Source organism: Daldinia caldariorum (assembly GCF_022478825.1).
Source record: "Daldinia caldariorum strain CBS 122874 unplaced genomic scaffold F4812scaffold_23, whole genome shotgun sequence".
Taxonomy (NCBI): Eukaryota; Fungi; Ascomycota; class Sordariomycetes; order Xylariales; family Hypoxylaceae; genus Daldinia; species Daldinia caldariorum.
This window is the reverse complement of record NW_025953059.1, coordinates 366,733-391,499: the sequence shown is the minus strand read 5'-3', so window position 1 is coordinate 391,499 and position 24,767 is coordinate 366,733. Positions and strand designations below refer to the sequence as shown.

Sequence of the window (24,767 nt, the reverse complement as noted above, 5' to 3'; positions counted from 1 at the left end):
ATGGCTCTGCCTATTGCTTACCAAAGAGAAATAGAAACACTTGACAATCAAGTCCGGTTAAGAAATCCGCCAGATATCCTACAGTTTTGCTCCGAATATTTCCTTCGTCGTCTCGCCGACGAACGCGCTACTTATCTCAAAACGCGAGGCGCTTCCTCACTCAATAGAACCTACGCTATGTCTGGAACTACATTCACGAGCCCTTTCGCGGCGAACTCTAACCCATTCAATAACGGTGGGGCTAAATCCGAGTCTGGCAGAAGCACACCGCCAGGTTTACTAAATGTGGTTGAGGAGGACGAGAACGATACTATCACATCCCCCACAACACCGTCATTACGGCCTAGTACATTTGTGTCTACTATACCCAGTGCTTCCTTCCGTGGCCCCTTCGGTGGCTCCTTAGACGGATCGCTAGACGGGCCTCCCTCCATAATGAGAACCCCGCCAAATCCTGATAGTTATCCAGCCCAGTATAACTTTGGCCGTCGCACCTCAGTTTCTGCCGAATCGCTGAAACCTGTGGCAGATGTTAATGACAACTGGACCCCGCCGTCCTACCCTAAAACGAGCGAGCAGCTCGAGAGGTTGAAGAAGGCTATCGAAGGGAACTTCCTGTTCAGTCACCTGGATGATGAGCAAAATGATCTGATTTTAGGCGCTCTGCAGGAGAAACCAATCCCCGCAAAGGATATCAAGGTATGTGTCTTCCCCCTCTAATACTTATGTTGAAAGCTAACGATCGCATAGGTTATTACCCAAGGTGATGCGGGTGACTACTTTTATATCGTCGAGAAGGGTTCTTTCGACGTATATGTCAACGATGCGGGCTCACTTCAGCCCGGTCCTGACGGGATGGGTAACAAGGTGGGAATCATACAGGCTGGGGGCTCTTTCGGTGAGCTAGCCTTGATGTATAATGCGCCGAGAGCCGCGACTGTCATTTCGGCCGAGCCTGGTTGCACATTATGGGCGCTTGATCGCGTTACGTTCCGACGGATTCTTATGGAGTCCACATTCGCACGTAGGCGTTTGTACGAAAGCTTCTTAGAAGAGGTACCACTTCTCTCTTCTCTCACACCCTATGAGAGGTCAAAGATCGCCGATGCGTTAGAGACCAAGAAGTTCCCCAAGGGCTACACGATTATCAAGCAAGGGGATATTGGTAACTCATTCTTCCTCCTGGAAGACGGCGAGGCAGACGCTTTCAAGGACGGGTGTTCAGAGTCAGTAAAGCACTATAAAAAGGGTGATTTCTTCGGTGAGCTCGCGCTCTTAGATGATAAGCCCCGTGCTGCGAACGTCATTAGTGCTACTGAGGTCAAGGTTGCGACTCTAGGCAAAAGTGCGTTTCAGAGATTACTTGGTCCTGTCGAGGGCATCATGAGAAGGACCAAATACGTGGGTGTTAAGTCAGGGGTCGAAGACGCTGACCCACTAAACGGAACATATTAATCAACTGCGCATTTTCAAAGTATAGGCAGTGGAAATTAGACAAGACATATGATACTAGGAAAGGGGGCAGTTTAGACGACGGATGGCAGCATTCATTTCGGAGGAGGCGTTCTCGGAATTACCCTCGTTTTCCGTATTAAATAGGACTTATGATAGCTTTTGATACCGCAACAGAGGCGTTTTACCTACTAGAAATTTTTCCTCTCGCAATTTAGCTAAAGTTTTATGATTTCCCAAGCGAGTCAGTATCATGTTTCCTCTAATCCCAGCCTTAGCGCCTTCCGACCGCGTGCTTTTAATCGATATTCCTTTGATTGTTCTTCTAAATTTCGCGATAAATTCACCCCTCTTTGTTTTTCAAGGACTTGCTGCCTCAGTCCCTCAGTAGCAATCTCGGTTTCGAGAACCCTACCGACACCACGTCTCCAAGCTTCGTCCAACCCCTTCAGTTCGCCACCAACCTCATCCTGTACGCGCTGACGTTGGATGTTGACGAGGTCAATCTCTTTCTTGGTGGAATCGAGCTCGCGCTCAAGGTCTCTCAGCTCGGCCTCAAGCTGCCAGTTACCAACCAGCCAGGCGTTCTTGCCGAAGCTGTCGAGAAGCTGCAAGTGAGCGTGGCGGCCCTCGAGGTACGTCGCCGCGGCGTAAGCGCGCGAGAGCTCGGTTTGGATTTGGGATGGGTTGGAAGACGAGGAGATATCGGACGGGTTGGCAGCTTCGTACCGAGATAGGTCGATGGCGCGGAGGGGCTGTTTGGAGGCGATGCGTGCGAGTTCGGCGGTTATGAGGGGGCTGAAGGAGGGTTCTGGGAGGGGAGGGAGAACGAAGGAGGGAGATGGAGAGTTGGCAGAGGAGGATTGCAGTTCGGAGGCGATGAGAAATTCAGCGGCCGCGCGCTCGGCGTGTGTAGGCTCCGGGTCCACGTCTGAGGTGATGTGTTAGTTGTAGATAACTACTAAGCGGTATGAGAGGCTAGGGAACCATACATGGGAGAGACTCGTGGACTGTGGCGCGGATGGAGGACATGGTGGATATACTGAGCTAAAGGAGCTGCTAGTGGGCTAGCATACGGGTATCAATTATATTAGGTACATGTATGTAGGTAGGAGGTATGTATGCGCTTGTATATCAATTGCTAAGATATAATAATTGAACGTTGCAAATAGAACGCGATCGCGATCGCGAACGGGGAATTTTGATGATGGTTATCGTTATCGAATCTTAAGTAGGTACATATGTACATTAACTACAAGTAGTTAGATACATGTATGAGGTATTATCTAGACTCGTTTTGACAGGTGCCAGCAGCTGTTAGCAGCTGCGTTGGGCTTGAGGAGACGCGAGGGAGACGCGGCACTGAAATGGTGACCCCAAATTATCTACCTAGGTACCTAGACAGGGTGGGGATTCGCAGCAGGGGTCCAGCTTCTACAGTTAAATACCTATGACGTACATACATGTAGTATACCTGCGGTAAGTACCTAGGTAGGTACCCCCATGCTTGCATTACCTTAAGGCTTAGGTACCTGTATCATTTACATGTACGCAGTTCTGTACCAAGTAGGTACCTCTCCAGATTACCTACATACCTACATGTACCAGGTAGGTAGAGGTAGTAGGCAAGTTAGCAGGCTGGCAGGTTACCTGACGTATTATACGTTTGTGAGTTTCGCGATGAGTGAAAGAAAGCATCATTTAACTCGTTCTTTCTTAGTTAATCTCAATCCCATATTTATACCCAAATCATGTAAGTCGAGATATCAAAACGAAATAACTTAGGAATGATCCTGTTATAGCATTTGCTCCAATCGCCGCTTCAGCCCTTCCGGTTTGCTGTGCTGAATGACTCGTTTGCCAGTCCTTGGACAGCTCACCCCGACTGCAAATACAGGGCCGTATTTAAATAGGAAGTTTTAGGCTGCTCGACGCCGTGTTATATACAGGAGATAGCCAAGATGTCCAGAGACCAAGAAAGCGAGAAAGATAAGAATTGCTCTCCATTACTTCTGGGAGTACAACTAGATCACGACTCCGATACTCGAGCTCGAGGTAGCCGAATATCTAGGTTTCTTATAATATTCCTACCATTTGCGATACTATTCTCGATCGCGTGTCTCCCATCGGAGCGCTTAACACAGAGTCTTAAGCCATGGCCATCTTACTCGGGAGATGGTGGCTGGAAGGCAGAGTCGCGTTACAGAGACGATGAATACCTCATCGGAGTTGGGAAGGCTGATATAACTGGGTAAGCCCTTATACAAATAGAAAACTGTTGTTAAAGATGTACTTACATTCTGTTGGTGGCAGTCCTTGTGTCGAGATCAACTTAATGGGCTATGCTGATCTGCATCAAATCGGAACTGGTTTGCGACAACGTCTCCATTCGCGAGCATTTATCATAGCCGACCCTGTCAATCCGTCAGATAGATTCATATACCTCGTGCTCGACACACAGTCTGGAGATACAGCTGTTCGGTATGGCATCTTGTCGGGATTGCAGGAACTTGGACCGGAATATGCGGTATATGGCCATCACAATCTAGCTGTGACTGGTACCCATTCACATTCAGGTCCTGGTGCTTGGCTTAACTATCTGTTACCTCAAATCACGAGTAAAGGATTTGATCAGCAGAGTTATCGGGCTATAGTTGATGGTGCTCTATTGTCCATTCGACATGCGCACGAAAGTCTCACGCCGGGTCATGTCAGTATTGGATCCACCAAAGTCTTCGGGGCCAACATCAACAGGAGCCTTTTCGCCTACCTTGCCAATCCGGAGGAAGAACGTGCGAGATATAACATCAGCTCCGAGGATGACGGATCAGTAGAGAAGGACCTCACGATGCTGAAATTCCAGCAAACCTCTGATGGCAAAAACATTGGCGTACTTACTTGGTTCCCTACGCATGGTACCTCTATGCTAGGAAATAACACATTGGTATCGGGTGATAATAAAGGGTTGGCGGCATATCTATTCGAGAAAAGCGTCATAGGTGATAACACTGCTGCGGAGGAATTCGTCGCCGGCTTTTCTCAAGCCAGTGTTGGCGATACCAGTCCCAATGTTCTTGGGGCCTGGTGTGAAGATGGTTCAGGGCAGACGTGTAGTTTTGAGAACAGCACCTGCAGTAATGGTAGGTCTCAGCATTGTCATGCGCGGGGTCCCCTTTTCACGGTTGACGACCAAGGGACGTCGTCATGTTTTGAGATTGGTAAACGCCAATTCGAACCTGCAAAAAAGCTCTACGACCAGCTTAACCAGGAACCAAATCCAATTCGAGGGGGTAGGGTGAAATCCTTTCACACCTTTCATAATATGTCCAATCATCAATTCGAACTACCTAATGGAACAGAAGTCAGAACGTGCCCTGCTGCACTAGGTTACTCCTTTGCCGCCGGAACGTCGGACGGACCTGGTGTATTTGATTTTACTCAGCATAACAACAATGCATCAAATACCTCCCCTGTATGGCGTGTCGTTGGCGGCATACTTAAGAACCCAACACAGGAACAAATCGCGTGTCACGCTCCGAAGCCCATCCTACTCGATGTTGGCGAGGTGTCCACCCCATATCAATGGACTCCCAACGTAGTCGACGTACAGGTCTTTCGCGTCGGCCAATTAATAATCATTATCAGTCCGGGCGAAGCAACGACTATGGCTGGACGACGCTGGAAAAATGCAGTTGCCAATGAGACCACGGCCTTATTCGCAAAAGAGGCTCTATCAGCTTCCCCCGTCGTCGTTCTTGGCGGACCTGCAAATAGCTACACGCACTATATCACTACGGAAGAAGAGTACGGGTAAGTAGACTTATTGCTCCTCCAGCGCAGCTGCTATCCGTTGCGCTTTTTTCTTCTTTTTCTCGTTTTGCTTGTTTTTATCCTGGCCACAGAGTTTGCCAGTACTATGGCACCTTCGTGGAGGTTTTCGTCATTCTTATCATGCATCAAAATGTCTGTGTGGACTCATCACCTCCTCTCTCCCCTGACTTGAGTGTAATGCAGGGAATTTTCATGAGATACAGTAAGACTCACTGTCCGTAACAGAATCCAACGTTACGAAGGTGCAAGCACACTGTACGGATCACATACCTTGGCAGCATACATTAACGTCACATTATCATGGGTGTCGTCCCTGAGTTCGACAGCTAGCAGCCACCCGCCCAGAGGACCAGAACCACCGGATAACAGTAATCGCAGTCTCAGCTTTATCCCTCGTGTCATTCATGATTCACCACCGCTTTTTAGAAGTTTTGGCGACGTTCAGCAAGACGTAGAAGAGAAATATCAAAAAGGCGCACAGGTGACTGCGAAATTCGTCGGGGCCAACCCGAGGAATAATCTCCGACTAGAGAGTAATTATGCCGTTGTAGAGAAACTTATCAACGAGAAAGATAGGAAATGGAAAGTGGTCCGTGACGACAGCGACTGGTACCTTGTGTTCCGGTGGCGCCGCACCAGCGAGCTGTTAGGGACTAGCGAGGTCGAAATAACCTGGGAGGCAGCGGACCCGTGGGCGGAGCCGGGGCGCTATCGGATCCGGTATTTTGGCGATGCCAAGAGCTTGGCGGGACAGATCATCGAGTTCGAGGGTGTGAGTGGCGAATTCGAACTTGTGGATGACGATGGATGGTCGATCGAGAAGTAGTGGGGCGACCAATAGTTGGTTCCACCCGGAGCTCCGGGAGGCTTCTGTTTATTTACTTTAGGTGGTTAAAACAACAGGACGGGTACTTGATATCATCATAATGTTACGGCAGGGACTCATCATGCATACACGATAGAACGTACTACCTAACTATGCGAAGCTTAAGGGGGGCATATTATATTGATAGTGAGGATGTACGACGTACAGTCCCGTCAGTGGCGCTTTAGGTTTTGGGCGACATGAAAAGGGAAAAGAAAACCGGTAGCAATGCAATGCAGGTCTGGACCTGTCTTTTCTGGATGAATTAGGCGAGACGTATTAATCACCCTATCACCACGACACCTCCAAAAGCGAAAGCGAAAGCAGGTCGGGAATATTTGGAGGGGCGGAGAAGGGAAGACCCCTTAAAGTCACGAAAACCATGCAGACGAGGCAGACCGGTTTAACGGCTGAGCGGCTCAGCGGTTGTTAGTGCAGGGGTAAATTGGAGATTGATCTGGTTATTTTCGTCCTTTTCCTCCCTATCTAACTTGCATGGAAATATCTTATTCCAGTCCTAGTATTATCACATACCTAGTATATTGTCTGCAGAGGTGACACGACTTTGACTTAGTGCATTTGATAATGTGCCGGGAGGTCTGTTAGTTGATTCGATGTGATATAACCCATCGATGCTGTGCCATGCAAATGCAATGCATTGTTTTCGATGCTGTACCCATCTTGCCAACCCCACGGGATTATCATCTCGTATTCTGCTAAGTTTATCCCCCTTTCTCACCCTCTTTAGTTACCTACCTAAGTACCTAGGTACATACCGTGTACGTTGGGCACCCACTAGGTAGGTAGGTAGGTGTCAGCCAAGGGTAGTCAATATTACGCCCCCCTTACGTCGTTTGTACCTGATCTATATTCAGCCTTGTGCCAAGTCATTGTCTTAAGCTATGAAAAGAGGTTAGACTAAGCAATATCTCTATTTCTATCATGTCTCTATCCTATATAAATGCCAATAAAGATGAGTCTACATGGCTAATGCAAAACAAGGCTTTAGAGACGCCTTCTAATGAACTACCAAGACAAAAAAAAAGATACGTAGCCCGGGTCCTAACACCGTCTTCGCTTAGAAGATGAGAGAATCTGTAATGTATACCTATACTTGTCCACGCATGCTTTACTCGGGAAACGCTCAGCAACGAACCCAGTTGCATATCTCCTAGCATACTTGATCCTTGCTTACTCTAAGGAACAACTGGAATGCGCGAGTCTCATACGTATCACCATTTGGAACGCGCGTCGCGGAGAATTTTTATTTTCGTCTGTCGTTTCTCCCTTTCTTTTTTCTTTGCCTTTGCGTTCTGGTATAAGAATTACGCGCGTAGAATTTGGGAGGCGGATGTTTGGGTATCAATAATGTATTAACAGAACAGGAGCGCGTAATTAACCAGCTACGGCTGCTGAATAGGTGAACATAGTATATGTGTAAGGGGAGCGAGAGTTGTGAAGCTGAAGGATAAATGCGATGGATGCTGGGATTAATAACAAGTGTTCATGGCTGAATTCCGTCTCTCATATCCTTGCCTTTCCCTGCAAGATGGCAAATATACCGAAATATGACCTGACAACAAGAAGAAAAAAAAAACAAAGGGATCAATAACCCCCGCCTCCCACCTTTTAAATTCTACCATATGCTTGAAAACAGCTATGGCAATGCCAACAGTGCAAAATGGCCACCTGCTACAGGCCGCGCTGTGAACTGAAGACCGCCAGGATAGTCCCCAGTAGCGGCGTCGTATAGATCGGTAAGCGGCTTATTTGTGGGCGTAACATTGATCCAGTCAGCAACGAGGCCGATGATGGTATCCCTGGTCTCTTTGCCGGACGTAGCCGCAGCCCATAGCATCCAGTCCGTCTTGGTGTACGTGTGGCGTGTGTCGAGCGGCAAACCATACTTCAGTGCCACGGTCGGGTAGAAGTTGGATTGAATGTCATACACTGACTTCGGTACAAAGTCGCCAAAGCCCAGCAGCGAGTTCGCGTACAGGTTGTACAATAACCCGTGCGAGTCTCCGTCTCCGTAGCTCAACGTCGCGTGGGGTGGGTTCGCTGCCGTGTTCAGTCCGAATCCCTGCCACTGCTCGATGTACGAGGTGGCCTTATCGCCAAATGACTTGGCGTCCTCGTCGTGGCCTGTTCGCTCCGAGATCTCAGCCATAGCCCTTAGACCAATTATGCCCTTGAGTCCCAGGTTTGTCTGGTTAGCGAGAGAGCCTGCGAAGTCGTCTGTGGAGATTTGGTCTGCAGGGATCAAGGCCTCGTCTACTAAGTAACCTGCCCATTGCTTCAGAATGGGGTAGTGCTGGGCGAGGTAGTCGTTGTCGTCGGTGCGTTGTGCGTACGCCAGCACCATGATGATCATGTTGCCGCATTCCTCTAGCGGCATGAGCTCATCGTTACCGGCGGGGTAGCCTTTAGCCACGGGGAAGGTACCGAGGTCGTGGATAGCGTTGGTGTTAGGGTAGTGGCCATTCTCCTGGTTGATGAACAACGGCTTGAGCAAGTAATCGATGAGGGAGGGGTTCGTGTATAAGATCAGCGGAATGGCGGGAAAGATGACGTCTACGGTCTGGATATCGCTGTTTGAGCTGATCTCCTTAAGGAATACCAGAGGGTCTGAGTCGGTGCCTGTAAATTGCAGGGCGCCGAATGTCTGCCTGACACTAAGACTGGTTAAGGTCAGATAGTTCTGGCCTGCAGCAGCTAGAGAATCCGAGGCCACTTTGTTATCTAAATCTGTGGATAGCTTCGAAACCTCGTCATAGTCGTTGTAGAAGAATGTCACCTGCAATTGTTAGCCCGGCCATTCACACATGACAAGAGTGTTAATTAAAACTAACAGCATCGACAGCTGAGTCAAAGTAGCTCTGCCACAGGGCAGGATAAGTGGTGAGATCGCTTCCTTCGCCTAGGAGGTTGATTGCACCCTCCTGTGTCATTCCAAGCGTATACAAGGTCGAAACGGTGGATGAGCCGACAGAACCTAGGTCGCTAGCAAATCCAAATACCGGCCTGAGGGGAAGAAATGAGTACCCAATAGAGGGAATAAAACTATAATCAAAGGGCCTATCGTGACATACCAGCGATCCTGTACGGCTCGGAAGTTGAGATCTTTGGTGTTGGGAAGAACTCCGTCCTTGATGAAAGCGCCTCTTACATCGGTGTCAGCGCCGATTTGCCACGAAACCTATGAGATCATATCAGTCCTGCTAAGCGTTGAGTTATTAGGACGAGCAGTGCGCTCACGTTGTCCTCATCTTTGGTGGACCAATACCAAGTTCCCCAGTTTGCTTGCTGGTTGGTCTCGGAAATCGCCGCCTGATTTTGACGCTCGAATTGGTGGTACACGACTCCATCGGCAGATTTGTAATCCCATTCGATAACGGCGTTGAGATCACCGGAAGCCCATTCTGCGAGTAATTATGAGTAAACACATCAACTATGAAGCTGACTTGCCCAACTCACCAGCTGAGACATCAGCGTATAACTGAACGTCATGGCTAGCGTCATCCAGCGAGTGAACGCCAACGTCGAGGTAAGAGAATACCAGAGATTGTCGTTTCAAATCGGTCGGCGTTACGGGCGACAAGAAAGTGATATTCATCTCAACTTTGCCGCCCACGTTCATCACAAACGTGCTCCGTGTCGATGTGTAAGAAAATTCAGTTTGATCTACCACATCCGCGCCGGGTGGCGCACCCAGCCAGTTGTACGCCTTTCCATCTACACGGATGAAACCCGCCCAGCCCGTGATTTGTTGGCTATCGTAGGGAAAGTTAGCTTATGGAAAGGAGCAAATTGCAAAATTCGCGGGAACGGGAAGCAGACCTCCAGAACTTTGGCCATTCACCGGCGAGATAGCCCCCGTTTCCACCGTCGCTACCGGCATTTAACCACGAGTTCAGGTATGGAGATTTGACAGCCAACGGAATTGCAGGAGGTCTTGCAGGACTAAAGCTTGACGCGGCATCAGCTAAGCTACCGAGGAGGGCCACCCCGGCCAGCACGCTTCTAAGTCCCATCGTGGATGCTGAAGTATAATGAGTAGACAAACCAAGGTATAAAAACCTGGAAAGCCTGAAAATGGGTCGGGAAGGGGGTGTAAGGGATGATGGGCAAGGTCCGATGTTTCGGAAACCTAAAGAGAGCTTACCGAAGCTGTCGAGGTATGCGATGAAATAAACTTAGAAAGGGCGAAACAAAACTTCTGCTCGAAGCTGGGACGAAGGTTCATATTTGAATAAGATTCCGAGCCACTTATCTCCGTATGAGATATGCAGGGCCAATCTGGGATCTGGAGGCGTCCAAGCTAACTGGATCAGATGGGTGGACGAATAAGGAAGGTTTCGCAGGTGTGTGGAAGCACAATGCAGACAGGGAACTGGGGGGGAACCTTAAGCAAAGGCTAGGGATGGAGAGAGAAGAAAATACCTAGTCATGAGACTGAATATATGTGCCATGCATGATCAAGTCACCATCTAAGCTGGGGCGTATTCCAGCTCTGCTCAGTCTTGGCCTACCTCACATACAACTACACAAGGTAGGGTATACCAGTGAATAAAGCCAGCCATAATTCTTCATGGCATGCTCGAGGAGCTCAGTAAAGCTGTGGTGTTTCGGGCCTTTGTGATGATATATTAGTCTATGGTAGCATGGCGTCAAAGAGAACAGGGCGGGTCACAAGTCAACGAGTCCAAGATCCAGAAACAACGGTCAGCTCGTTAGCACGCGGTAACCAGGAATCAGCTTTGTTGGAATTGAAAAGACCACGTGCGAAATGAAGGTAGTTGGCAACAACCGTCGACATAGAATACGTATAGACTTGAGTCTTAGGTAAGAGCTCGCGGAGCTATGGTGGATACCGGACGATTCACCTCCCATGGAATGAGAATTAGCTGTGGGGACTTGAAAGCAATGTTTACTTGGCTTGGTCGTTTGCCTGGTCGTTAAATAAGGCCGGAATGTGCCGGTAGGGCCGTAGGTCTCACCCGGAAGAGGAAGGAGATCTGCGGGCCGTAAGAGGAGTATTAGAGAGAGGGCACGTTGGTATGATCCAGTGACCTTACACTATTGTTGAATCGGGCCACCCAACCGTCTAGAGCCGTCGATTTGCCGTCGTTGTCTCTCGCCCTGACCCAGGGAATGATGGAATCGACAAGCAAGTAAAGACATTTTGTATCGTCGGCAAACTTGATGTCGAGCATTCTTACCCGCAGATTTAGGAACCGCAGTCAGCCGCTGTGAACCCGCACCTACTCGCGTTTGGGAACGAAAACAAACCCATTTCGGATGTTTACTACCCCAAACATAAAAATCCAAGCGCGTATCACGCCGCCACGTCAAAGCTAACACTGCTGCCATGATGCAGGTCCCGAAAGGCTTATTAATGTTGGAGCATATATAGCTCCAAGGCTCTATTGGATTTAGACCCTAGTTGAAATTACTTACCTAGGTACTTTCAATATTGTTTCCCTACTCGAGAGTCGAGACAGAGTGCATGATCAATCAAGCTAACGTGGTTTGGAAGGGCAACCACCCAACTTCCTAGTTCCGGGTCAAAGCTAACCTGCCATTTCCGGATCTATTCTTAGTCTGATTCGCCAAGGAGCACACAGTCCTGAAAATTTTCCTATACCTAGCATGCCTGCATACTCCCGAAGAAGTAAGCTTACATGCGTATGTATATTGGCATCGCGGCCGGCACTTTGAAAGAGCTTGGAAGCCTCGGCAGCCTCAAACTTTAATTCGGATCATTGGGCTGCGCCGCTTCGCACCTTGCTCCATGGATCCGTGGAGAGTTATAGAGACAGACATAAAGTAGCTCCCGTTGTTTCTGGTTTTCAAGCTTTTCTAGGGAATGCAGGCTTGGCATACTGTGTTGCATCTTCCATATAATTGGTTTTGGAGATCTCGTGTCTTGCTTCTAAGATATTTTCCGCAGTCTTTTACTGTCATTTGAGGCTTGGTGGTCCTTGGTGGTCCCTTACATGAATATTGGTTGGCTATCCCAATACTTCCGTATTCCGCAGAGGAAAGTGAACCAATAGTCGTTATGGCTGCTCAAGGGCCAAGGCACCGAACTAGAAGCACCCAAATGTTTGTTGTTCTGCTAGATCCTATATAAACCCCAACCCAGCCGGTATGTGGGGGATCGGCGACTGAGACAAAGAAGTATAGAACTCAAACAACACATTCCTAAGCAATAACATTGCCATCAGTTTCGTTTCTAAAATCGTAGCCAAGGATTTAGTCGATGATGACAAGCACCTAACCTAGGTAGGTAGGTAGGAATGGACTTATAGCACTGCAGAGCTAAAGTCGCACAGGCTCCTTGATGTACTTGGCAGAGCATACCTCTGACAACACATACACCTGCAAGTAAAGTCGGTTGCATTTAGCAACCGGCGGTGACGCTGGGTGCCCGAGGGAAGGGGGGCAGCGCGGGGCAATGAGATTGTGACCATTACCCCAACGGCCTCACGTGTCGAGGATCTAACAGTCTTATTCTCACCTCTGCCAAGTTTTCCGCCAGAATCGGGGGTTTCTTCTAGCTCACGGCGACAATCCGGGGAAAGCGTCAATGGCTGCTGGGATAGGTCGGTTAGATTTCGCACATGAGGTAGAAAAAAAAGCGTTTTTAGGAGGAAGATCATGGGATCTTAGCGTTGCATTCGTGCCGCGCGTCCAAGAGTCTTTTTTCTTTATTTTTTTTTCTCTCCTTACGATCCCCTTTCCCAGTCCCTCTGATTACCTAAAGTACTTGTCTCACGATATAGTCAAGTCAGTATTTCGTGTGAATTCGGCCGATTAGGTGCCGTCTTCATGGAAAGAGTGTGCCATACTAGGTCTAGCCAACCCCGGTAGCCTCAGGATGACGGAGTAGCCCCAACTGTCGGTAAGCCTTCCCCGTACTACCCCGCAATAAGGATTTCCTATAGCTTTGTCCCCTCTAGCTGGCCCCGTGGTTCCCTTCCAAGACCGAGCTGTCAGCAAGGCGTGGCCCATCATGTATGAGCGGATATTACGCCTGAAAATATGAGGTCATTACCGTATACCTGACCAACGCCCGTCCATCTCGCTTTACAACGGAAACGTTACAGGTCCACTTGACAAGCCAACCCGAGGTCGTGGGTGCCGCATACGGTAGCCCTTTAACAGCTCTAGCCTCGTGCTTCGGTTTAGGGTTGTCCTTTTGTCCGAGCTGGAGGTCCTGGGCGATACAGCCAAGAGGTTGTCAACCATGGATTTCATGCTGAACTTCCGAGCCAAAGACGGTGTCCATTTACTCTCCACGGACCTGCCGCATTGGGCTGGGCTACTTCGTGTCGGGGTAGTAGAATGTCGACATATTGTTATACAAATAAAGTGATATCTTATAAGAATGCTAGATCTAATGCTCACATGACTAATAGGTAACCTAGTAAGAAGGAGAGTGGTATTTCTGTCAACACTGCTTCAAGTTCTGTTCGGATGACAGGTGTTTAAGTTAACTTCAAGTAAATCGGTATCGCCGATTGCGGTGCCAGGGGCTTGATTTTAGAATATTAGATCTCGGGTTCCGGGTTTTCGAAACGAGATAAGATGGTAGCAGGTGATTGAAACGAGCGTGGGATGCTTTGATAACTCTGCTGCTAGTGAGCGTTGTAATTGCATCATAATAATGTCTCTGATGTTTCGTAGAAGCCGCGAGACGAAGTTCGCAACGACGCATTGTACCTACATTGCATTGCATTGAATCTGGACGGACGATGGGGGCCATGCATCATCTTACGCGTATGGGCCATAGATCTGGCCTTTTTGCCGAAAAATATTCGTGTCGCTAGTGTTCCAGCCAAAAAAAAATAAATGGTGAAGAGAAAGCCTCGTATCATCTTAGATGCTGGTTTGAACATCTGACATATGAAGCCCCCTGCGGGCGGTGACCATTCGAAACGGGTGGGGGTATAATCATACCCCCTAGAAGCAGACGCATGTATCGTGCTGAAGACCAAGAACTTAGGTATTGACTGAGTCTTCATGTTTCGAGCTGAATTCTGGTTACTGACATGCACACTAGTAGAATATGGTTCTGCTAGTCTTGCCCTTTACAAGCCTTTAGTGTAATATAGCGGTAAGCTTTTAAGTGTTGATACCCATACAAAAGGTATCGTATCCCTGAGCGGGAAGGTTCAGGGGTTTGATATTCTCCGACAATCTGTATCACACCATTGGCCTAAATCAGGTTAAATAAACCTACCTGTTAATATTCTCCACAGTCAGCGTGTATAGGTATTGCAACCTGTCCGGCTACGAGCATAGTTATGACTAGCTAAACTGAGTTTTATTCTTGCCCGCGTTTTCCAGCATCCTAACTCGTCCAAGAAACCCTGAGATGCGATATTCGGACAAGAGCCAGCGGATTACCTAGCAGGGGATATATGTATAGATCAGTGATGGTCGATATGCCCAAACTTCAGACAGTGAACATTAGAATGGTGGATACGCCTTTGTTGCGCTACACAATGACGACTGGTGGCTTGATTGTGCGCATTGGTTTACCGTGCTTTCAAGCTTTATAAGATCTTCCCTATGAGAAATACGGGGTGGCTTCACTTGGCTGGTGTACGAGAACGTAAGGACATTCCCTACTCGGTTGGATTACATAGTAGATGATGAGGTAGTAGGCTCGTTCTTTTCGCCTTTCTTGTTCGGAAGCTTAACCCCCAAGACGATCAGTAGTAGTAGTATTCCATCTTCCTCGGAAGCTAGCAGTTTCCCTGTCTCTGAGTCTCTTACTCCACCCGCGGACTCATATCCAACGGATATTCCAACCATGAGTGTGGTAAGGATCTTGCGAATATCAACGAAATAGATTTAAGCTAACAGGCAAATTAGAATTGACTTTGACTTTGACGGTAAGCGATATCACAAGTAGCACCTCACCAGTCGAGAGTATCACGTCAAGCGCCATAATCAGCGGTAGTTCATCTACAGACAGCGTTTCGTCGATCGCAACAAGCAGCAGTAATTTGCCTACTGACACTGCCGCTTCAACTGTTAGCTCTTCTGATATCTCTTCGGTTGTCAGCTCTTTAACTGTTACTGCCAACAGCACTTCTTCAGCAGACATCACCAGTACTTCTCCGGCAGGGATTACTAGTATCATTGACATTCGTAACCAATAGCACCTTGTCGCCCACTGATATCATTTCCCCTATAGCCATTGTCAATAGTACTTCGTCGTCGGCAGATATCACTACCCCAACCGTGACATTGAACAGCATTACGTCAGCCGGCCCGACCATCACGTCTCCACCGCTCCTGAACATGACTACCTCCTTCCCTCCCTTCGGGAAGCGGTGGTAATGGCGGCGATGTTCTCGACGTTACTTCCCACCACAGAAGGTGCTTCACCCATGAATGATGGCGGAAACGGCGACGGTAACGGTGGTGACAAGCCCCCCGTCGTTACTGTGACTGTCTCGGACAGCACTGGTGTTGTCACCCTCACTGTAAGTTGCCAATTACCTTAATCCTCCCTTGGGCAATTCCTAACAGTCTACGATCAGGAAACTAAGTCTGCCTCATCCGAGACCCCTGCTGAGACGGTTATTACTACTACCATCGGCATTGGCTCCTCGTCCTCGGCTGTTCCGTGACCGTCTCTAACTCTAAAGAGGAAACTTCTGCTACCCAGTCACCTGCCCTGACAATTACTGTCGGTAATGGTGGCGGCGAAAATACCGTTACTGAGACTATTAGTGGCGTAGATAGCACAACCATTATTCGTGCCATCCCTACCCCATCAATCGTCACAGAGAGCAGGATCATTGGTGGTGTAGATGGTATAACCGTCATCCGGTCTACTGTTACTGTCCCCGCCCGTCATTCGTCACCGAAACCAAGACTATCGAGCCGTCTACTGTCGCAGTTACCGGTTCAGCACCATTAACGGTCACTAAAACTATCGGCGGGGGTGAACCTACGGTGGCCAAGACTGTTGGTGGAAGCGACAGCACCACAACTGTCTTCGAAACTACCGGCGCCGACTTCACTTCTACCGTCATCAGTGTAATTACCCCTACCATAGTCTCCGCTCCTGAGGGATTATGCGCTTGCACAATTGCAAGCCCTAAATTCTAAGTAGATTAAGAGGTTGTGACGCAGGCGCCGCATTTTGTGCAGGACACTACACGGAAAGTCCATCTCTATGCAGATAGGATGGATTGTCTTGTGGCTTCGTTAACAGCAATAGTGTATATATTCTAAGAACCGGTCCTCTGATTCAATTTTTTATTTGGGCACTCAGGAGCGTCCCTTACCTATCAATCAAAAAAGAGAAGCTAGATAGGCAGGCAGAAAAGCCTGACCTAGGATGAAGGAAACACACGCATACGTTGTATATATATTATTAAGAGACTGAGATGTGAGAAAATGCTGCAAGAGGCCTAAGGCTCTATTATGGACAGGATACCTTTGCCACGGGATGGCTGTTTACAATACATGGACATGCTAACTCTTTTCTATCGACTTTTCTTTATATAAGGAGCCGGGGGCTAGCCGGAGTGCACATCCGGCATGGTAGGTAATTCATCTGCGACTACCGGTAGGGTTGAATTGAGCCTGTGTCGATGGTGTATATTTGGTATTTTATAGAGCATATAGTAGTCACGCGAGTAGCAAAGGACGCAACTAGACCTTAGTATACGAAGTTAGAGGTGGTAATGTATGTGAAAGCCGCTGTTCATGCAAGACAGCTATATTCTAGCACAAACCCTAGATCTAAGACTGTTCTCCTCTTCCTCTTCTTCTTCTTTTTTTTTAAAAAAAAAAGGACAGACGGTATAAAAACGGTAGTAAACTTGCCAGCACGTAGCAGTTTGAATATTCTATTGGATTCTTTTTAAATAGTCAGATCTTCCGCAAAACACTAAGACGCTTATACATAGGTCCGAAGGGCCATACTTACAGACTGAGCCCCGTATTCAAATTCCGATACACCTTCTCTGGATATCGTGAAGTTCTATTCAATGTCGCCTAAAGTCCAACCAAGTCAACGCTCTAGACAATGCCTCTATTCATCATTGTCTAAGTCACGCAACTACCCTAGATCTGGAATAAGAAAGTCTCCAATTAAGCAAGCTACGGTAAAGCAAGTTATGCTGTTTACTAACCCTCCCCTTTGCAGGGGTCAACGCCTTGGAAACCACGCCACAACAGTCAAGAATGTCTTAGTCCAAGCTTTGTCCAGTCGAGCCCGAGGCTCGCATATCGGTCACGACTTCATCTTCGTATTAGCTCCAATCACTCATGGGCTTATTGCACCATATTATATGCTTACAATCCGCTCCAATCCCACCCATATGGGATGCCACAAATTGAAGTGTAACATCGTCCCAATCAATAGTTGTGAGTTGGTCGTTTGCACTACCTTGTTGCTACTTGAGCTCCTTGAGCTGTGGTAGATACTTGGTGATGGGATGTGCCTCAAGCCTACAACTTAGGTCCAAATAGAAAAGAGATCACGGGGATTCCGTGGAATATCAAAGAACGGGCATAGTATATTCGTAAGTAATTATCCGGTGAAGATGTGGTCTCGGAGCCAAGCTATAGGCTCAACGTACGAGAGGCTGACGGAAGGATGAAGGAATATTCTGGTCAGCTAATATTTACGGCTTTATCCATATAAGAACCGAGGACCGAGAGCCAGAAGCCAGTCCAGTAAATAAGGTAGTGAACGTAACTATCTCATCAACTCACGAACACAAGCGCTTTCATAAGTCTAGCATCCCGAAGAATAGATGAAATAGAGTACGAAGGGGGGTTTTCAAAAGGGTATCCTGTTAATTCTACTTTACTGCAATTATAACCACCTACCTAATGCTAGGTAGCTCATAGACATGATCGTAACGACCATGAGACATGCCAAAGACGTCTTTCAAGGCCAGCTCTGCCGCCTCTAAAAATAAAGTACTAGTGTTATCCAATGAATAAATGAAATCCACGTCTCTTACCCACATTCAGAAACCTGCGGGCCCGAACTCCATCAATTCCTTCTCCGATTGAGCATCTCTCGCTACTTTAGCTCGGGAAACATTCAGAATCCAGACCAACCTCGGCTCGGTTTCACGGAGCGGCAGTTTGAATGAGAGACGCGCGCATGGTGTGATACCTTGCTGACTCCATGAACGAGCATATTCATATCTCCTAAGGGATTCGATCCGTGAGAGCCCCTACCCGTTCCAGACCCGTATCCTAACGCCCCCAAGCAGTTTTATAGGCAAAATTCTTGGAAGCACACTTCGGCCTCCCGCCATTCCATCACTGCGCATTGGAGGAGGTTCTCCTCGGTGCATTGATCTTCTTGGCGTTTGGTTTTCCTTGGTGTTCCTTGTACGCCAGCGCATACTTGCTTAAAACATATCGTGCTCTCGAGCCCTGTATCGTCGACGCATTCTCTTATTTTGTCCATAGAGCAGTTATTACTTGTGCTACTCCTAGGTGTGCTGATCTTGTTCGCTTCAGCTTCAACGGGTAGAGCCGACCCAAGAGAAGCGCATGCGGCGAGGAATGTAGCGATGGTAGGAACGGCTAGGAATTTCATTATGGTAACGGGATGTCCCTAACCCAGCCTGTTTTAAACGAATGTTTTTGGCGAAGAGCGGTCCGAAGGAGCGAAATAATGAAAAGATTGAAGAAGCGGACGAAAGCGTTAGCGAGATCTTCAATGGATGCACAATTGTGAGGATCTACATATAACGGGCAGTGATCTTCCTAGCATCTTTTTATTTATACAAGGACCTGAGCATCGTCATCAATAATCAGAGGGAAATTTTCGAAACAACTTAAGGAGACCAAACAGGGGCAACAGATCGTGAAGCAAAAGAGTCTCACTTTAACCACCCATAACGTGGATCTGAAACCGAGCTCCTTGTGCGAATCAGTGCGCCAAGGCGACGCGATACAATATCAGAACCCCTGCAGACGAGACTTCACATCAGGCCAAAACGAGGTTACGTATTATGCGAAACACGTTTACCAGTCAACCCTCATCGGAATGGTTTACGTACTATATCGTCACAGTAGACTACACGATACAAATCCTCATCCACACGATGCTAGGCTCTAGTTAGCATTCTTGAACTCCATACCGACAGCTTTAGTTTTGTGTTTCTAACGCTGAACCATCATCACGGCCTCGACCCCAGGGTCCAATGCGACTCCACCCGCATTCATTCAACTGAGAAACAGAAGTGATAACGAAGTGTGCGTCCTTGTTCGTTAAAAGATCTGCGGCTGGGATAGCATAGCTTGGCCGGCCCAGTACTATTACTACTACATATGTACCGATCTTGGCCTTGTCGCAACTAACCCCATGCCGAGTGCATTACGTACCTACATTCATTACGAGCACTACTAGGACCATGCCAAATTAAGGGATTGAAGAAACTGCAGGTCTTCAGTAGCCTCAGTAACCGATTTAGGCGTGAGGTTTTCCGTCTAGGATGTAGTGTCAAGTCTTATTCGCTTGGCATATCCGGCACTGTTGCCAGGGTAGAACATGCCTTGGAGATCCAGCTTCATGAAAGGCTTACACTTATGAGTGTAGGGGTAGCTATGGAAAAAAAAAAAGAAAAAAAGAAAAGGACATTAATAACATACATACAACTACTATTTTAGTTCATCTAGGAGTGCATAAATTGGCTCTCATCTCCAATCTCTTGCATCGGACTTTAGGTGTGGATGCTCATGTAGCTGCTACAGTATCTCCGGTATCTTGTCGGTCCTGGCCACGTAGCTCACCCCTATTGCTCTCCGCCCCGTATATAAGGACGAAATGCCCTAAACCGGTGCAGACACTCTATCCAATAGTCAGAATTGTTTATGACAAAATTAGCCCAAATCAATATGCCGCCTCCGTTACCTATACCCGTTTACATCATCGGGGCCGGAAGTATATTTCTTGGCATTAACTGCTTCCTCCGCCCGGACGTGGAATATCGCCGTTTCGGCTAGGTGACGGCATCATAGTCTGGCTCTACGGCGGAGATAAAGCTAAGGCGAAGGCTTTTGGTCATTGGGGTGCTTTTGCTGTTCTCTCCGCACGGTCTCTGTGGAGGACGCATGCGTGAACTATATCATCGGAGACGTCCGCGGATGGTGAGCTAAATGCCGACAAAGCAGGTACCGAAAACCGAGAACCGATTATAGCCGATGGCTGATGAGCGGGGAATATTTACTCTAAAACAAAGCCAAAAAGTCATCGTATATATATATCAATGAAATTGCTATTAGCATCGAATGGGGGCGGAAATGACACCGGCCCGATGCTGTGGAACAGGTTGACGATGTACCCCGCGATATTTGATGCTAGTTAGTATCCGCCTAGTGAAGAATCGTGGTTCTTCGATGTGATAGGATCCCGCGAATGGCAGTATACGTCAAAAGTCGAGATTTGCAACCCTCTCGGGAACTAGTTCATGCAAGGCGTTGCAAATCCGAGGGGATATTAAAGGTAAATCTAGAATTCCGGTGGCGACGAAAGCCGGAAGCGGCTTAGCGAACATCTTCAAAGGCAAGGGGTTGGGAAAACTTGGGGTACCCATTGCGGGGGTAATGGTATGGAGTCACCTGCGGTAGCATGGTCGAGGAGTTGGTTGAAATTGGAGATGGTATGAAGAGAGCAAACATGTTGCATGAGTTCGATCATGGGAGCTTTCCAAACAAAAGGACCACCATGGCGTAGTCCACGTGGTTAACGCTATATAAATTGGAGCTCCCTACGCAACAATTTCATCCGTATCTTTAAGGTCTGTCCTAGTATTATTCCATGGGATAGTTCCGCTGGGAAACGAGCACCACACAATCTATAGCGATGAAGTCATCTTGGGGTCTTTTTGCTGTCGTCCAGTTGCTTACCACCAAGCTTTTGGTAGCTGGTGCGCAGGACAGGACGCAGCATGTAAATCTCTTCATTGGCACCGAGGGCCCAGATCCGGGCACATCATATAACTCTGGAAATGTCTTTCCTGGAGCCAGTCTGCCTTTTGGTGCAGTCAAGGTTGGGATTGATACTGCCGAGTACGTATTTGAATAGCTCAAAGAAAAGAGATTCGGCGTTAGCCTCTCACTAACTACAACGTTAGGTTGAATGTCTCGTGTAAGTCCACCTCTAACGATGATAATTTGGAGGCACTAGTCAGGCCAGACTAGCAAGGGAAACCATATGTCAAATTTGTTTTCATTACAAACTTCGTTTGACCACCCATTGATTGCTCATTTTCGGTTCCTCTAGTTACTGCGAACGGCGGCTACACCCCAGACTCGAATGTCACTGCCATCACGATGTTACACGAAAGCGGCACTGGCGGAGCACCAACCTACGGACTCATACCTCAGATGCCACTCGCCAGCCTTCAAGACGTCAATGTACTAGACAATCTGACATACATGCAACCGAGGACCTCCCCGGACGTGGCTGAGGTTGGATACTATAAGACTCAGTTACAAAACGGCGTTACTGCTGAAATGAGTGCTGCTATGCATGCTGGAATAATCAAATACACATACCCTGAAAACGCAGATGGGCACTACGTTTTAGTAGACGTTAGCCATTATCTTCCAAGCACTGGAGATAAAGGTCAATTTTATAGCAATGGAAGAATTGAGCGCAGCAACGACGGTACATCTTATTCGGGCTATGGCGTATATCGAGGGGGTTGGTCCTCTGGTAGGTAGCTGGTAGTTACTTTGAAACAACTTGTAGCTGATATACTGACATAACAAATTCTAGGGGGTGATTATCGAGTATACTTTTGTGCCCAGTTCGATTCTACCCCGTCACAATCTCAGCTCTTTTCCGGGAGAGCAACAGATCCATACTGGCCAAGCACAACGAATTCCACGGCGACTTTTACCAACGAGATCAGCATCGATGGTGGAGTCGTAGGATATCAATATGCTGATAGGGTCGGGGCTTTATTTGAATTCCCGTCCAATATCACGACAGTTCAATCCAAAGTTGGTGTATCATGGGTCTCGACAGATAAGGCGTGTCTATTCCTCGACGAAATTCCGCACTGGAATTTAGAACATGTTCGAGATGCCGCCAAGAACAAATGGAACTCGGACGTCTTCTCCAAGATAAATGTCACGTCAACGAACCATACCGAATTGGAAATGTTCTACACTGCCATGTATCATGCTCACTTACTTCCTTCGAACAGAACTGGAGATAATCCATACTGGGAATCGGATGAACCGTATTATGACGATTTCTACACCATCTGGGATACATTCAGATGCCTCCATTCCCTCTATGTGCTAATTCAACCCAAGACGCAAATCGAGATTGTTAGAGCTCTAATAGGTATATGGCGATTCGAAGGGTTTATGCCGGATGGACGAAGTCACAACTTTAACGGGCGAGTACAAGGCGGCTCTAACGCCGACAATGTACTCGCCGATTCTTACGTGAAGGGCCTTCGAGGCGGTATCAATTGGACAGATGGTTACGCGGCCATGAAGAGCGATGCAGATGACCTACCTTACAACAATTTTGACCCTGAGGATTTGACTGGAAGTACGAAGGAAGGTCGAGGCGCGCTTCGGGACTGGAGGCAGTACGGATACGTAACTCCCAACTTTGGACGATCTCTGAGTAAGACCGTTGAATATTCATTAAACGACTTTTCGGTGTATCAGGTTGCTCGGGGAGAAGCACCAGACGACGCTGCGAAATACCTCAATGGTTCTGCGTAAGTACATAGGCCGCCAGAAGGTGTCGGTAGAAATAGCTAACTCGGTAAACAGGGGCTGGCAGAGGACCTGGGCCACAAACGTAACCTCGCTAAACTTCACCGGTTTTTTGGCGCCTACGTGGCCGAATGGTAGCTATCAAGAGTATGATCCAATATCATGCGGCTTCTGCGAATGGAGTAGTATAACCTACGAGGGCGTTCCGTAAGTGACACCGCATATATTTGTGACAGGGCTGTCGAGGCACTAATTACTATCATCACCATTAGATGGGAATACTCTTGGACTGTTCCGTTTGACATGGAGTCGTTGATCTCCCTAATGGGAGGGCCAACAAAGGCGGAGTCAAGATTAGACACTATGTTCGTACCGGGTCTTGCAGGATCAAATGTAGGCGGCAATGGCGCGGGCACGACTATCTATAATCCAGGCAATGAGCCCAGCTTCATGACACCGTTTTTGTACAACTACTTCCCAAAGCGGCAGCATAAATCAGTCCAGCGGTCACGGGAGGTCGTCGATCAATTCTACCACACGGGACCATCGGGAATCCCGGGAAACGATGACGCTGGTGCGATGAGCAGTTGGCTGATATGGAATTTAATTGGCCTCTACCCAGTTGTCACGCAACCAGTATATCTGATCCTTTCTCCCCGGTTCGATAATATCAGTGTAAGTGTTGGGGAGTCCGGCACCTTTCTAAGCATTAAGGCTACGGGGTTAATGGAAGGGCCGTATATTCAGAGCTTGAAAGTTAATGGACAGGCATGGAACCGAAGTTGGGTTAGTCACGAAGATATCGTCCGACCAGACGGAGAGGATAGTGTCTTGGAATTTCAACTTGGCGCGAAAAAAACTGCGTGGGATTATGGTGATGTGCCACCTAGTCCAGGGCATTATAAAATGTTTTAAATTTACGAAAAGTTATTATCATTATTAATAATTTTTTTTAAAATTTTATAATAATAAAATTTTTATATATAATAATAAAATAATATAATAAAATATAAAAGTTTTTAAATTAATAATAAATAATACTAAAAAATTAAAAATACATTTTATTATAATATTTTATTAATATTTATTAAAAATAAAATTTTAATAATAAAAAATTTATTTTTATTTTATATATATATATATATTTAAAATAATATATATATTTTAATAATATATTATAATAAGAAAAAGATTAAATTAAATTTTATACTTTGTATTTTTTTAATAAAATTAATTTTTTAATACTAAGCGCATTGCGAAATTATATGGTATTTTTTTAATACATTATATAATTGCATTAACAGCCGTTAATAATGTAAATCTATAATATATTATATAGAAAATTAACTTTTAAAAAAAGGATATTATTATTAAATGTATTATTAAATTAAATGTATAAATATTTTTTATTTAAGTTTTTTATATTAAAGAAATAATTAATATTTTATTATTGAAATATAATAATATAAATTATTAATAAATTTTTATAAAAGTTTTATAATATATTAAATATAATTTATATTTATAATTAATATTATAATTATTAAAAGTATTATTTTTAAAATATATATATAATTTTAATAAAATAAAATTTATAATAAATGTTATAATATTAAATAATATTAATATAATAATATTATTATATGTTTTTATATGTTTATTTATTTTTATATAATTTTTAATTATTAAATATAATTGTTTTTATATATATTGTGAAAAAGGATTTGTTTCTAGTGTTTTATAAGGTGTTTTAAGTTTTTTTTTTATGGAAAAAAATATATATGTAAGCTTTAAGGTAATTGGATTATATTTTTTAAATAATAATAAAGTAATTTTAAAATTTAATATAATTAAAATTAATTGTACGTTATTA

At 46.4% G+C, this 24,767-nt stretch overlaps 7 protein-coding genes across 7 annotated transcripts; 4 read left to right on the top strand and 3 right to left on the bottom strand.

The window, feature by feature from the left end:
- Positions 1 to 2,064, top strand: F4812DRAFT_468380 (camp-dependent protein kinase regulatory subunit; the record flags this gene model as incomplete). The annotated part of the gene is made up of 3 exons (XM_047938767.1): positions 1 to 332; positions 372 to 699; positions 751 to 2,064. 3 exons carry the CDS (start codon positions 1 to 3, stop codon positions 1,453 to 1,455), a joined length of 1,365 nt encoding a protein of 454 aa, XP_047786262.1. The 3' UTR covers positions 1,456 to 2,064.
- On the bottom strand, positions 1,580 to 2,669 carry F4812DRAFT_228251 (Pre-mRNA-splicing factor SPF27). Its single transcript, XM_047930507.1, has 2 exons — positions 2,445 to 2,669; positions 1,580 to 2,383 (listed from the first exon to the last, which is right to left on the bottom strand). The coding sequence occupies exons 1-2, from the start codon at positions 2,482 to 2,484 to the stop codon at positions 1,704 to 1,706; spliced, it is 720 nt and encodes a 239-aa protein (XP_047786261.1). The 5' UTR covers positions 2,485 to 2,669; the 3' UTR covers positions 1,580 to 1,703.
- Positions 2,670 to 3,325: 656 nt separating this feature from the next.
- On the top strand, positions 3,326 to 6,724 carry F4812DRAFT_228141 (Neutral/alkaline nonlysosomal ceramidase). The gene is made up of 3 exons (XM_047930506.1): positions 3,326 to 3,703; positions 3,766 to 5,262; positions 5,509 to 6,724. The coding sequence occupies exons 1-3, from the start codon at positions 3,414 to 3,416 to the stop codon at positions 6,107 to 6,109; spliced, it is 2,388 nt and encodes a 795-aa protein (XP_047786260.1). The 5' UTR covers positions 3,326 to 3,413; the 3' UTR covers positions 6,110 to 6,724.
- A 1,081-nt stretch (positions 6,725 to 7,805) lies between these two features.
- F4812DRAFT_468377 (glutaminase GtaA) lies at positions 7,806 to 10,182 on the bottom strand (the record flags this gene model as incomplete). The annotated part of the gene is made up of 6 exons (XM_047938766.1): positions 7,806 to 8,945; positions 9,001 to 9,172; positions 9,241 to 9,347; positions 9,407 to 9,570; positions 9,626 to 9,921; positions 9,989 to 10,182. 6 exons carry the CDS (start codon positions 10,180 to 10,182, stop codon positions 7,806 to 7,808), a joined length of 2,073 nt encoding a protein of 690 aa, XP_047786259.1.
- A 4,546-nt stretch (positions 10,183 to 14,728) lies between these two features.
- Positions 14,729 to 16,282, top strand: F4812DRAFT_463274 (uncharacterized protein; the record flags this gene model as incomplete). The annotated part of the gene is made up of 6 exons (XM_047938182.1): positions 14,729 to 14,771; positions 15,035 to 15,195; positions 15,373 to 15,651; positions 15,709 to 15,747; positions 15,819 to 15,977; positions 16,046 to 16,282. 6 exons carry the CDS (start codon positions 14,729 to 14,731, stop codon positions 16,280 to 16,282), a joined length of 918 nt encoding a protein of 305 aa, XP_047786258.1.
- Positions 16,283 to 17,959: 1,677 nt separating this feature from the next.
- Positions 17,960 to 19,173, bottom strand: F4812DRAFT_445038 (uncharacterized protein). The gene has a single exon (XM_047935552.1). The coding sequence runs from the start codon at positions 18,741 to 18,743 to the stop codon at positions 18,414 to 18,416; it is 330 nt and encodes a 109-aa protein (XP_047786257.1). The 5' UTR covers positions 18,744 to 19,173; the 3' UTR covers positions 17,960 to 18,413.
- A 1,841-nt stretch (positions 19,174 to 21,014) lies between these two features.
- Positions 21,015 to 23,809, top strand: F4812DRAFT_463272 (glycoside hydrolase family 92 protein; the record flags this gene model as incomplete). Its single annotated transcript, XM_047938181.1, has 6 exons — positions 21,015 to 21,220; positions 21,286 to 21,299; positions 21,435 to 21,869; positions 21,933 to 22,896; positions 22,952 to 23,101; positions 23,167 to 23,809. The coding sequence occupies 6 exons, from the start codon at positions 21,015 to 21,017 to the stop codon at positions 23,807 to 23,809; spliced, it is 2,412 nt and encodes an 803-aa protein (XP_047786256.1).
- Positions 23,810 to 24,767: the final 958 nt, after the last annotated feature.